The sequence below is a fragment of the Psittacula echo genome (assembly GCF_963264785.1).
Source record: "Psittacula echo genome assembly, chromosome: 12".
In the NCBI taxonomy this organism is placed as follows: domain Eukaryota; kingdom Metazoa; phylum Chordata; class Aves; order Psittaciformes; family Psittacidae; genus Psittacula; species Psittacula echo.
Window position 1 is genome coordinate 6252613 of NC_137747.1, and position 13440 is coordinate 6266052.

The window sequence follows — 13440 nt, forward strand, 5'->3', positions numbered from 1 at the left end:
AGATCTTCCTAAAAAATCCCAACTCTTGTTGCTTCTCTCTGCTCTTTTCACGGCGTCTCTGCTTGTGACATCCCAGTCTGGCTATACGTGGAGTCATGATGTCCGGAAGAAAGGCACTGATGTCACAGGCTCATCAGGACAAACAGGCTTCGGCGCAGGGGATCTCACCAGGAATACCCAATTCCCATGTGAAGGCTGGCATGGCTGTGAGGTGGAGCGGACAACCCGGCCCTCCATGCTGGAGCTGCAGCGCTGTAGGTGAAGGGCGCAGGGATGAAGACGAGGAAGATGCTGAGTGGAGGCCTGGGTGTGCAGAGGGATGTGTGTGAGGGCATGGAGTGGAACCGCAGCCCGGCTGCACCACGGTGCCGGTGCCGGGCGTCCCGGCGAGGTCAGTAGTTGCAGTGGCGCTGGCAGGGCTGGTGGACGAAGGTGCCGATGTGCTGCTTGGCGCGGCGCAGCGGGCGCTGGCAGGTGCGGTTCTGCCGCTGCAGCGCCTTCTGGCTCAGCCGGTGCTTCTCGGCCAGCTGCTTGGCCCGCTGCACCCGCCGCGCCTGACCCACCTTCTCCAGGATGGCAGCTTTCACCGAGAGGGACCTGCTGTGGTGCGGAACGTGCCGCTCCAGCCGCGGCTCCGGCACCTCCCTGCGGGGAAAGGGGCGGTCAGTGGAGCCCCAGCATTGATGCTCCAACCCCTTCCCCATCATCCCCCCAGGATGGACCCAGCCACCTCCCACCCCAGCCAGGATACCCGGGATAAATCCAAACACCACCAGGAATGGGGCCATCCATCCCCACCATCCTCACACTGGCCAGTTCCTCTAAGCCCAACAATTTCTAAGTCCCCGTTTCCATCCTGTTTGTAACCACTTTGGGTCTCCCAGCCCTTTTCTACCCCCATTTCTGCACCCTCCCACACTGAGGTTACTCAGAAGCTCCTGAGGTCAAACTGTGGCCCTTAGGGAGACTGTGCAAAGGGAGAAGTTCTGGAGGAAAGGTGTCCCCAGGCCTGAGGAAGGTTCACCCCGGATTCTCGCTCCTCCTCTGCCCCAGTGAGGGGCTCCCGGGGGAGATGCTGGAGGTCTGGGGGGCTGTGGGGACGCCACAGCACAGTGGGGCCCCGCAATCACTGGCAGCAGCATGGCCAAGGCAGCATCCGCACAGGCGGCCGTCCCAGGAGACCCTGCTTGGGGCAGTGGAGGGGAACGCAGCCCCTCTCCATGGCAGCACAGGTTCATGATCCACCACCCACAGCCATTGCACCATGGCACTGAGACCCCCTTAGCAGGGTATTTCAGGCCACAGAGGCTGCCATCCTTGCACAGAGCATGAGGGCACTTTCTAAGGTGGGATGTGGGGACACTGAGGTCCTCACAGCGCCACTCCATCTGTGAGCAGAGCACTCCTGATCATACACAGTGATGGGGGATGCCAGGACTGATCGTCCACCCCGGTCCCTCGGGGCCAGCATCCCCAGGTGAGCACCCTGAAGCTATACTCACTCAGCAGCATCATCCTCAGGGCCCTCCCCGTCCACCTCGAGGGTGCTGGTGACATAGACAGACATGCTGGGGTGCTCGATGAGCAGGTCCTCCATGGGGCTGCTCCCCACGCCGTCGGGGCCGGGCCCCTCTGCAGTAAAACAGGGGGGAGGGGTGACAAACCAACTCTCGTCCATCAAGCAGGGACCGGCGGGTGGAGCCGGGGGAGCGGCCGGAGGTGGTGACGGACCGGGGGGAGCCGGGCGGGATCGCGCCGAGCGCCCGGTGCCGCCAGCACTCACTCGCCGGGCTGCGCCGGGGCGGGCACGGCTGCCTGGGGGTGGCGGGGGTGCAGAGCCATGCGGGGCGCAGCGGGGACACACACACATACCATGTACAGTGGGGAGGGGAGGGGGGAGAGAAAGGGGCATCGTTAGTGCAAGAGACACCCCACCGCCATCACCACCGCCACGGACCGGCTCGGTGTCAATGCGGCCTCATGGGGAGGGAGACACCAGCAGTGCCCCCACTGCACCCCAGCCGGCACCCTCTGCACTGGGGCAGCTGCTGGTGCTGTGGGATGCAGCTTTGCTAAGAAATGGAAATCATGGAACCAGAGAATCAAACATAGCCTGGTTTGTGTTGGAAGGGTCCTTAAAGCTCATCCAGCTCCAACCCCTGCCACGGGCAGGGACACCTTCCACTACAGCAGGTTGCTTCAACCTGGCATTGAACACTGCCAGGGATGGGGCAGCCACAGCTTCTCTGGGCACCCTGTGCTAGGGAAGAATTTCTTCCTAATATCCAATCTGAACCTCCCCTCTTTCACGTTGAAGTCTTCACCCCCTGTCCTGCCACTGCGTGTCTTTGGGAAAAGTCCCTCTCCAGATTTCTAGGCGAAATGGTTCTGTTTAGGCAGTTTAACCAAACACAGGGGAGAAGCAGCAGGGTTTTACTGCAGCGATTTCATTTTACCCCTTCTCAAAATGAAGGAGAAGTTCAGGCAGCAAGAAACGCTGCTTTAGCCTGTTCTTATGGCCCTGGAACCAGGCTGTGCCACCCAGCAGGAACACCAGCCTGCCTGCACTCACAAACACCTCCCAGCACTTTGCAGACATGGAAACCAAGCACACACAGAGGAAAAACCAGCTCACACCTTTTCTTCTGGAAGGAAACAGGGGAATGTATTCTTCAGCAAGGGTTCTCACCACACCTTCAGCTTCAGTCCATTAGAGGCCAAAGTTGGAGTGGTTGATCCAGGAGCTGCCCCAGCTTTCCTTTACCTTCCCTTCCTCACCTCCACCTGGCAAAAGCACTTGGGCTGGTGCCTTTCTGGGCTGCCTGTGCTTGGAGCTACTGGTTAGGTTATAGGAAGGGAGCCTGCACCTAACATTGGGCTCATGGGGTATCCAGACCTGTTCCCAGCCTCATCAGGGGAATTCAAGGAACACGGTCTCAGGGAGCAGGGGGAGCACAGTGTAGTATAGCTATGGACACATATGACCCTGCAGCTAGGTGAGGGTGCAGGAGAAATCAGAGGTCAATCATAGGATCATAAAATGGTTTGGTTTGGAAAGAACCTTAAGCTCATCCAGTTCCAACCCCTGCCACGGGCAGGGACACCTTCCACTAGAGCAGCTTGCTCCAAGCCCCTGTGTCCAACCTGGCCCTGAACACTGCCAGGGATGGGGCAGCCACAGCTTCTCGGGGCAATGAGTGTGTTCTTATGGTGGAGAAATACAGTGCATGAAGCACGAGGCCGGCATTCCCCACCCGCATGTCCCCAGCTCCTCCCGCGGACAATGCCCCAGCCCGGGGCTTAGGGCAGGCCACAATTAGCCTTGCGAACATGAGAGCATCTTTCCTCAGGTCAGTGGATATCAAGCTATTAATAGCTGTTGGCATGCCGGGCTGGAGATTATTTGTCAGCCTGGAGACAGCCACTGAGCCCAGCTGGAGCATTCCTGGTCCAGCAGCACTCCCACAACAGGGGAGCAGGGAACCCAGCATGGCTGAACCCTGCCCCACCACCCCTGGCAACCCATCCCCATCCTTTGCCAAGGCAGGTTTCAATGTCACAAGGAATATTTGGGGATCCCGAAGTCCCTGGGTTACTTGCAGCCGTGCTTCTAAGCACCAGGAAATGGTCTTTGCTCTGTCCCTGGGTGCTGAGTAGAACCAGGCTGGGTGATGGGACAAGAGCAGCATCCAAAATACTCCTGGGATCTCTGGTTCATTCAGGTGCATTTTGCAACATGGGTCAAAGACCTGGCTGAGAGGGAATGAGTTTGGAGGCCCATCAGGCTGGGAGAGAGCCAGGCTGAGATGCTTGTCAGCTGCTGTGGCTCAGAGGTGAAGGATGAGGGCTGGAGCCAGCGGGTTTGGTTTGTAAAGTGCTTTGCGTAACTCCAGCCTCAGAAATAGGGCTGAAATAAATCATTCCAGGGAATGCCATGGGGAAAAGGCAGCGGCAGGGCTGGTGGGGATTAGCAGTGGGGTGGCATGCCCTAGGCAGTCACACTGCTGAAAGGCAGCTCTGCATCGAGAGCGTGGCGGCTTGGTTGGGAAAGAGAAGGGAGCCTTTTGTCCCAGAGCCATCCCTGCGTCCCTGCTGGGCTGGCTGCAGTCTCGGACCCAGGGGATCAGGCACAGCCCAGCTTTGTCTGGGGAAACTCCTGGCTCCTTCTGGTGCGCTTTGGGCACGCTGCAGCCGTTGCCAGCTGGCCCAGGCAGGAGGCAGCTGCGTGCGAGTGGTTCCAGGGACCTCCTTCCAACCCTCCTCCTCCTGTGTCACTGCTGTGACCCCCCCAGGGCAGCCCAGGGGACAGGGAATCCTCGGTCGCTGCCTGTGCCTACACCACCCATCCACCTCCATCAGCCATTCACAGTGCTCCCAGCAGGCATGGGGCTGTCCCTGTCCCCCATCCCAGACTTGCCCATGCTCTGGTCCCCTCTCCATCTCACTGCATGGGGAAAACCCTAACAAATTACTTGTATCATGAAAACCAGCTCTGCTCAGTGGACAGGGGACAGGAGCATCTGATGGGAGAACAGATGCCTGCAAGAGGGAGGACAAAACCCTTCTCCTAAACCTGCAGGACACATTTGTGGTCCCCTGGGCTGGGGCATCACAATTAACCAGAGGCTGCAAAAGCAGACCGTGGCCATTGAGGATCTCCTGCACAGGCAGGCTTGTTTGTCTAAGTTTGCTGCTTGATTTGCAAGCAAAAGGTCATAAAATCATCACTGCACTTGGTTGAGTCATCAACCCTACAATAGAAATGCCAAGGTCTTAATAGAGCTGGAGAAGCTCTGCACACAAGGAATTTGATCCGCTTGGTTGGCGCCAAAGGGGACTCAGGGTGGTTGCTGCCATCCCTGGGAACAGGGAGGCCCTGAGACTTTGTGCCAAACATCCCTTGTCTGAGTGCTGCTGGAATGGGCGCTGGGAATGATTTGGGAAGATAAGCCCTTTGGAGTTGAGATTTGTTCCCCCAATGGACTCAAATAACCCAAATGTGGCCAGATTGCTGCAGCACATCCCCATGGTCCCCACCAGCACCCCAGGACCAGGGTTTTCCTCTGGGAACAGGCTCCCGGTTTGGTTTTAGCATGGGCATTGTGAGGAGAGGCCAAGCCCAGCTCCTCATGGCAAAGTGCTGCCCACAGCAACAGGTCAGGAGCTGCCACAGCAACCACAGGGCTGGGCGACCATGGGAAGAGGGATGCCCAGAGCTGAGCACACGTGGTGGAAGCTCCTCTGCTGTCATCTCCAAAGGTCTTCCCAGCTCCAGAGAGCCACGGTGCAGCAGAGGCTGTGGGAAGCCAGTCCCAACTGCTTTCCTCACCTGCAAGGTCAATTATGAGCCAGCCATCCTCCTCCTCCTCCTCCTCGACAAAGGGTTTGGGCTCCTCAAGGCCTTCCGGAGTGCTGCTGTCACTGAAGAAGAGGCTGGTGAGACGCTGAAACATGGTGGGGAGCGGTCCCGTAGGATGGATGGTGAGTTAGGGTCCTGCTGAGCACCACCTTTCAGACGTGGAAATGGGAGCAGTGGGCAGAGGGTTAAAACCAGCACTCGAGGTCTCAGTGGTAATGGAGATACTTGCTGCTAGGGAGCTGGTAGCTGAGTTAAACAGTGTGCAGTGCAATTCTGAGGTTCTTCACTTGGCTTCAGTGCAAAGGCCTGTAAAAGGGAAAGGAAAAGGAATAATGCACGTGGAGTGGTTGGCAGCGTGGCTGTCCTGCATCCCAGGGGCTCAGATGGGCTGCAGGGGATGGCTGAAGGGCTGAGTGCCTGCGCCCTACACTGAGCCCCACATCCTGTCCCCTTCCTCATGAGCAGTGTGTCCCAGGGGACCCATCTGCTGGAGCCAGCAGGGACAGAGCCAAACATGTCCCACAGTGTCTGGCTCATCACTGTTTTATCCCTGGGGAAACACACTCCTGCTTAGCTCAGGGGGAGGCTTGGAGTTACCAATTCTATTAGTGACTGCAGAGCTCTCAGAGTGGCACAGACAGGCAGCAGGCACAGGGTGCAGCGTGTTATTTGTGCAGAGAAAACGCTTTTTGGTCCAGAGACATTAAAGGGCATTAAAATGCCATCAAAAGCCAGACGCAGGGAGAGGGCAGAGCTGTGCTCTGCCTTGCCTGGCACCCCGCCTCGGGTGCATTCAGAGGGCAAAAACCCTGTCATGGTTCTGTCAACCAAGGTGGTGTAGAGCCTGCAAGAGGCCCTGGACCCTGGTGAAGCTCCAGCTGCTCTGTGCAACATGGGGGCTGTTCAGCCTGGAGAAGAGAAGGCTGCATGGAGACCTCATAGCAGCCTTCCAGTATCTGAAGGGGGCCTACAAGGATGCTGGGGATGGACTCTTCATCAGGGACTGTAGTGATAGGACAAGGGGTAATGGGTTAAAACCTAAACAGGGGAAGTTTAGATTGGATATAAGGAAGAAATTCTTTACTGAGAGGGTGGTGAGGCACTGGAATGGGTTGCCCAGGGAGGTTGTGAATGCTTCATCCTTGGCGGTGTTCAAGGCCAGGTTGGATGAGGCCTTGGGTGGCATGGTTTAGTGTGGGGTGTCCCTGCCCATGGCAGGGGGGTTGGAACTGGATGATCTTAAGGTCCTTTCCAACCCTGACTGTTCTGTGATTCTGATTCTATGAACAGGAAGGTTACAGGGAGGTGTAGGGCAGATCACATGGCTACAGCCATGGCTCCAGATCCCAGTGCTCAGAGATACAGGGTCCCCACTCCCTGTGGTACAGCAGCCCCCCACTGCCATGGTTCATCCTTCCATTCCTCACACCCTGCACCCAGATCCAAGCTGGGTCCTGCTGGGATGCTGCATTCAAAGCAGACTTGGCTGAGACTCACAGAGCCCTCACAACAATGAGGGTTCCCTGCTCTGTGTCCTGTGAAGGTTCCTGGCTTCCCCTGGAAGCACCAAGCAGAGGGTTTGGGAGCACAGAGCCATTTCCTCTGACCGCAGCGAGAGCAGCAGGCTCAGCTGAGGCAGCTCTCACCTCCCGGTCCCCCATCACCACCACACCTGTAGCAAAGCCACGGCCTTTCTGTTATCCTCCAGCACACCCAAGGATTAAACTACCTAGAACTCCCCTTTCCTGGAGCATTAAAGCACACTAATACAAGACAGGGAAACAACATGAAGAGGGGCTGATATCCAGCTGGGCAACAAATGGAAACTGGCTCATTGGGCTATCTCATGTGCTCTGCGCTGAGCACAGCAGGGATTTCCCTCCCATGGGATCCATGCGTGCATCCATCCTCCCCAGGGCCAGGCTGGCAAAGTGCACCCAGGGCAGCTCTGAAGGCTGCATTACACACCAGTTCTCCCTGCCTGCAGCAGTTGCCTATTTAGTAGCTGTCTTGCAATATTATATTAATAGATTTATTAAGTATCTAATTGTGGCAGAAACCCCATTGCTCCAGGTACCTGCTGGTGATGTCTCAGGGCTGCCTGCTCTTTGCTTGTCCCCAGGCAGGAGGGAGAGGGGCAGGAAGCACCCAGCATAGCAGGCAGAGGGGAGCTCCAGTCCCCCAGGCCACCATGGCCCTGTCCCAGTGCAAGGCCAGGAGCAGGTTCTTGTGTTTTCCAAGCTGGAGCAGCTCTGCCTGCAGCGTTCCAAGCCCCAGTGTCACCGTGCAGCTCCACAGAGTGACACACCAGGGTGAAGAAAGCTGGGGACAGCACAGCATCCTGTGCTGGCACACAGGGCACAGGAGGAGGCTGTGGCTCCAGCCTGGCTGCAAGGGGAGGGTCACCCAGAGGAGCACACAAGCAGCTACCCCAGGCTGAACTAGATGGGGATTTTCCTGTTGCCTCAGCAAAGCCAGCCCAGACTGAGCTTGCTGCTGGCCCAGCCCTGCTGAAGCGCCCTGCCCGGATGGTACCTGAGTGCTCCCCTCCGCTCTGCTTGGCAAGCCCCCAGCAAGGAGATCATCCTTGAGTGAGTTCAAAGCCAAAAGAGAGATTACACAGAATGGAGAGCAGAAACCCTCTGGTCTTTACTTTGTTAAATCATGACAACAGCTTTAAGTGCACAGGAGCAAAGCTGGTATTTGTCCTGCCCTTCTGCTCCCCTGAGGAGCGGCACCAATTCCTTCAGCACCCACCTGCTTAAAGACTTAGTCCCTCCAACAATCACAGGGTGCAGCAATAGGAATGTCTGGAGCTGAAGTGCCTGCCCACCCTAACCTGCAGCAGCTTTCCTGAAGACACAAGACACAGCAGACACTGGTAGTTTCAATTGTCCCATCTCCCATATTTAACCTCATTCTCCTTGTTCCCGTAATTAAAGGTTCTGGGATAACCACACTTCCCTCACAGTAATGGGCTGTCAGGGGCCATCCTGCTCCAGAGCAAACCCACAGCGTGCCAGGAGGGCTGGGGTGAAGGGAAGGGGGCTCCCAGGAAGCTGTCATCGCTCCAGGGACAGTAGGAATGAGCTTAAAGCTCCCCCAAGAGCCAAAGTTGAGATGGATCATTTTAAAGGATCATTCCCCAAAGAATTTAAATAAGCCACCAGCGATTCCCCTCTCCATGCCAGGGAATGTAGGCATGGGGGACCATGCTCCACCAGGCTGGGCGGACAGGTCAGATCTTGCAGGATCATCCCCTTGGATGAAGCAAGCATGCCTCACCCCATAAGCTCCCACTGCCTAATGGACATTGTGATCCTACACAGGACCCTGGGGAGGTCAGTTTGCTTTGAGAGCAGCCATGGCTTGGTGGCAGCATGGCCAGCGCTGGCAAACCCAGGGTGCTGAACCCTGATCCTCATGGAATAGCTGCCCAGGGCTGCTTGGCCACACTGTGCCTTGGCTGTCTGTCCTGGCCAGAGCAGGAGCTGGGCAGAGGGACAGACAGCGCCAGCAGGCAGCCTCGTGGGGAGAGCAAAGGCTTCCCAGGAGCTGGAGCAGCTCTGCCGGGGCTGGCTCCGGCAGTGCCTGGGCAAAGCCTTCAGGATCAAACCTGCAGGTGGAGGCAGGAGCCTGATCCTGGCAAACGAGGACCAAAACGAGCTTTAGTCCTTCACCTTCACTTTATGCTGTCTGCTCTGGAATCCTTGGCAGCGCTGGGTTAAAGGGGCAGGATCAGGCTCTTTATTGCCAAGGGGCACCCTCAGCCAGCTTGTGAAGGACACCAAGCCGAGAGGTGCAGCAATCAGGTGCCACCCAGAGGGACTTTGTTAAGCTGGAGAAGGGGCCCCTCCCAGGCCACTGCCAGCACAAGGGGACACCCCAAGAGGTAACGCTTGAGGACAGAGGAGTTTCTTACTTAAGGTTCTCAGGATCCCTCCAGAAAGTCCAACAGACTTTTAAAACCAGCCACAGGGTATTAAATATTAGAAGTAGGAGTAAGGAGACCAGAATGCATTGAGTTATTTTCTCCCCCCTTCAGAAACCTTGACACAATAATTAGTTTTCTGAGTCACCATCACTACAAATAACCCCAGGAGCTAAGAATAGGCGAAAGGCTGGGCAGGATGTGCCAGGAGCTTGCCGGGGCAGGAGCCACACAGCCTTGCAGGACTGGCAGCTCCCAAAAGTCACCGGCTGCAAAGACAGCAGCAACTCCGCTAGGAAATGGCAACAGGCTCCTGAAACTTTCCATAAATATGTGGTGGCGGGAGGGATGCTGCTGACAAGTGGCAGGAGCGGGTCCTTCCTTGGCAGGGCTAAGAATACCGCAACACAGTCATCCCGGTAGGCGTTGGAGGTAGAAATCAGGTGCCTTCCTCCAGCCCACTTGGGAAACGTAATTTTCAACTCATTTTACCTAAATTAGACAAATGTTTCACAGGCTGCTCTCACAGAACCCTAAACCTGGCACAGAGCAAAGGAGCAGAGGGTCTGGCAGCTCCACAGCCTGCTCATCACCCAAACACAACCAGTGAAGCATCCCCGTGCTGTCCTCTGTCCATCTCCATCAAGGAAGGGATCAGAGGTGGCAGAGGCCTGCCCAGGACAGTTCAGTGAGGCTGGATTAATGCATTTGGTCACTCAACAACTGCACTACAGCTCCTGCTGATCCCATTGCTTCACCTCATTCACAGGGCTCCCTGGGGAAGTTGCTGCTGGCACGGACAGACTGAGTCCAGCAAATCAGAGGTTGATCCACAGCCAGAGCCTCTTGCACCACAGAGCAGGGAAGTGAAGGGGGGAGAAGGCAGAGAGTGGTTAGAACCCCCCTAAAAAACTCCCATCTTTATCATGAGGCTCTTCTCATCAATAGCAGATAAAGCCAGCGCCTGAAGGGCTTTCCTTGGCTAGTCCAGGAGCTCCGTGTGGACTGGAGCCCCCATGTGCTCCCACCTTAAGGAGGAGGACGGGGGGTCTTTTCCTGGTGCTGGTGTCCCCTCATGCACCAGCTCCCTTGTGTAACCGCTGCAGGAAGGTCCTTGCCCCAAGGACAAACCCAACCTCCTGCTATTTGATGTCGTCACACAGAACCCTGGAAAATCTGGCAGTGGCTGCAGGATCTGAGCAACCAGGACATTTTTATGAGCTGTCCTAAGAGGTTTTAAGAGTCTCCTCTCTGGGATGCTGCAGGTGAAACATCCCAAGGGCCACGCTCATCGAGAGGGGAGCAGCCCCAACATCACACCCTCCATAGGTCACAGAAGGCTGAATGCTAAACTTTGATCCTGCAGGAACTCCGAGCTCCCCACCAGTTCCTCCTGAGCCTGCCCAGGGCCATGTGTACACTGGGGTGAGACTTGCCTGTGCAAGGCTCGTGGTGCAGCTCATGCTAAAAAGCTCTTGGATACTAATTCACATCTCAGGTTTTTCCAGTCCTGCTACAAGCACGTGTTATCAGTTTGTCCTCGTATATTCCATTATGTTTTCCCTTTTGTGTTCAGCCAGATAAGCACCGATTTGATACAACAGGCTCCTAATGGTGACAGTGAGCTACAGCACAAAGCCTTTGTCTTTTGGTTTGGATATTTTCTTTGGAGAAGGGAGTGGGAATATAAAAGGAAAGATTCATCTTAGAGCAATAAGAATTGTCCTTGGCACTTTGCAGACTAAGCCTGGTGGGAAAGAAGGTACAGCATGGTCCTGTACTGGGGCCCAGCACCTGTCTGTGGGATGGTTTTTTATCCCAGCAAATCCTTGGCCAAATCAGTGACAGCCCCTTGGCACCCACCCAACCCAGCCCTTGCAGGGATCACTGTCAGCAGCGGTTGTTGCTGGTCCCAAGATTGGGAATTTAAGCCAGGATTTTGGGTGCCAGCACCTTTGCTCAGGCTCTCTGGGCAGGGCTGTAGCTCCCCTGAACACTCAAGACATAAAGATAAAGGTATAAAAACATTACAAAACGAATAACGCCCTTTTTAGCCTGTTTCTCCAGTTACACTCCACAGAGTCCAAGTTTCTGAGCCGACCAGCCCAGAGCAGGTTTAGTGCCCAGGGCCCTCGAGGCTCAGCCAAGCCACCGAGTTCCCAAGGCGAGAGGCACAAAACCCAGCAGGAAGTCGAGCTGTCAGGATTCCTAACGTTTTTGAGATGTCCCAAAGCAGGTGCACTTAGAGCAGGAACAACAGGAGCTGCTCCGGGTGGTACCGATGTACTCGGCACCCCAGCGCACAGTGCCGCACCAACGCGCGTAGCATGGGATTTACAGGGGGAATCGGGATGGGAAGATGGAGGTAAATGGACGACACAACTGCAGGGATTTCTACATTCTGTATCACACATTCCCTGTTCAAAAAGCCCCGTTTTTTCGCCCGAACAGCCCCGAAGAGCCACGGGAAGAGCACACACATTTGCTGCTCGCCCGGGGAAAGCTCAAGACGAGACTCGCGGAGCAGTACCGGCAGAGCAGCTGCGGGACACGGCGGGGGGACGTGACACCGGGATGGGATGGGGTAGAACGGACACTGGGGAGGGGAACGGACACGGACCCCGACGAAGAGGGGAGGGAAGGCCACGTCGTCGCTAACCCCCACGCCCGTCCCAAACCGGGGTCACGGCGGGACAAGCGCGCCCGGAACGCGGGGGGGGGGGGGGGCAGCCTTATGACGTCTCAATGTCATATGCAAATGACGCATACGTCACCCTAGCGGAGCCAATGGGAGCGGAGACCAATCTCGACTCTTAATCCGGTGATGAAGAAACAAACAACGGGCGCGGGGGGGGAACGGGACAACGACCCCGACGCCTCCCCGCTCCCCCCCCCCCCCCACGTCGGTCTCCGCCAAACGCGCCGTGTCGGAGCGGCCCCGCTCAGCCCAAGCCCCGCCCGCCACCGCTCCCCCGCCCCGCAACGCACAAGCCTCGGTCGCTGTAGACTCACCCTGGCCGTGGCGGCACCGCGGCGGGGAGCGGCGGGAGACGCGGAGCTGGTGCCGATGCCGATCGCGCGGTTCTGCCGAGCGCCCGCCGCTCCCCCGCACAAATCGGGACCTTCCGACAGCTGATCGTGACGTCACAAAGCGGCCCGCCCGCCGCCGGCCAAGCTGCCAATGGGAGGCGGCGACAGGAGGGCGGGGTCGGCGGGGAAGGAGGGCACCGCCCACCGGAGCGCGGGGTCCCGTGGTGGGGTTGGGGGGGTGAGAACCGGACCGGGTCCCGCGGCGCTGCCCGGGGGAAGGGCAGGGAGCGGATTCACAGCGGGGCCGCATCGGGACAAGGGTGCCCGCGGCTCAACCCCGCGGGAAGGGCCGGGCCGCAGCCGGGGAGCCCCGGGGTCAGCCGGGTTCCGGAGCCGGGATGAGACGGGAGGGGAGAGAGGAAGCCCTGGCTGGTGGCAGTGTCAGTGCCTTTGCCTATGTCAGTGCCTGTACCAGTGCTTGTCTCAGTGTCAGTGCCAGCGGTGCAGCCTCCAAGATGCTCTGCAAAATTCACCCTCATCCCCAGCACGGGCTGACCACGGGACCAAGGTTTGGTTTGACGCCGTGCCAAGCTTGTCACACAGCAGGAAACTGTCAGTTTAAAGATAGAGCATTTATTAAACCACTCATGAATAGAATAGTTTGCGTGTCTGAGTCAGGCATGGTACAGTTAGGACTCATCTGGCATCACAGGTGAGAATTCCCCATCGCAAATTCACAAGAGGCAGAATTTAATTGAGTCTTATTCAAGCCGCAGTCACAAATTAAATAACACTTAGTCCTCTGTAATTGAAGGATCTTGCAGAAGGGTGTAAATCATCTCAGGAGGAGAGCTGCCACCCAGCAAAGCTCCTGCCCCGCTTTGCCAGGAGGGAAGCAGAAACCCGTGGAGCTTGAAATGCATCTAAACAGAAAATCTACTCATCTGGGAGGTCTGTGAAGGGCTTTTCCAGGCAGCTACTGCAGTTTCAACTAATGCCCCACAGAGCTGGAGGTGCTTGGCAGTGCTCGGTGGGGGCATGGTCAAGAGACTCCCATAAGTTATGGTGTAGCTCAAGCTTGACCTCCAGCCAGGTGCCTGCTTGAAGACATCAGCTTACG

At 57.0% G+C, this 13440-nt stretch overlaps 1 protein-coding gene across 1 annotated transcript; it reads right to left on the reverse strand.

The window, feature by feature from the left end:
* Nucleotides 1-331: 331 nt before the first annotated feature.
* On the reverse strand, nucleotides 332-5453 carry TP53INP2 (tumor protein p53 inducible nuclear protein 2; the record flags this gene model as incomplete). The annotated part of the gene is made up of 3 exons (XM_080628152.1): nucleotides 332-645; nucleotides 1503-1815; nucleotides 5330-5453. 3 exons carry the CDS (start codon nucleotides 5451-5453, stop codon nucleotides 393-395), a joined length of 690 nt encoding a protein of 229 aa, XP_080484278.1. The 3' UTR covers nucleotides 332-392.
* Nucleotides 5454-13440: the final 7987 nt, after the last annotated feature.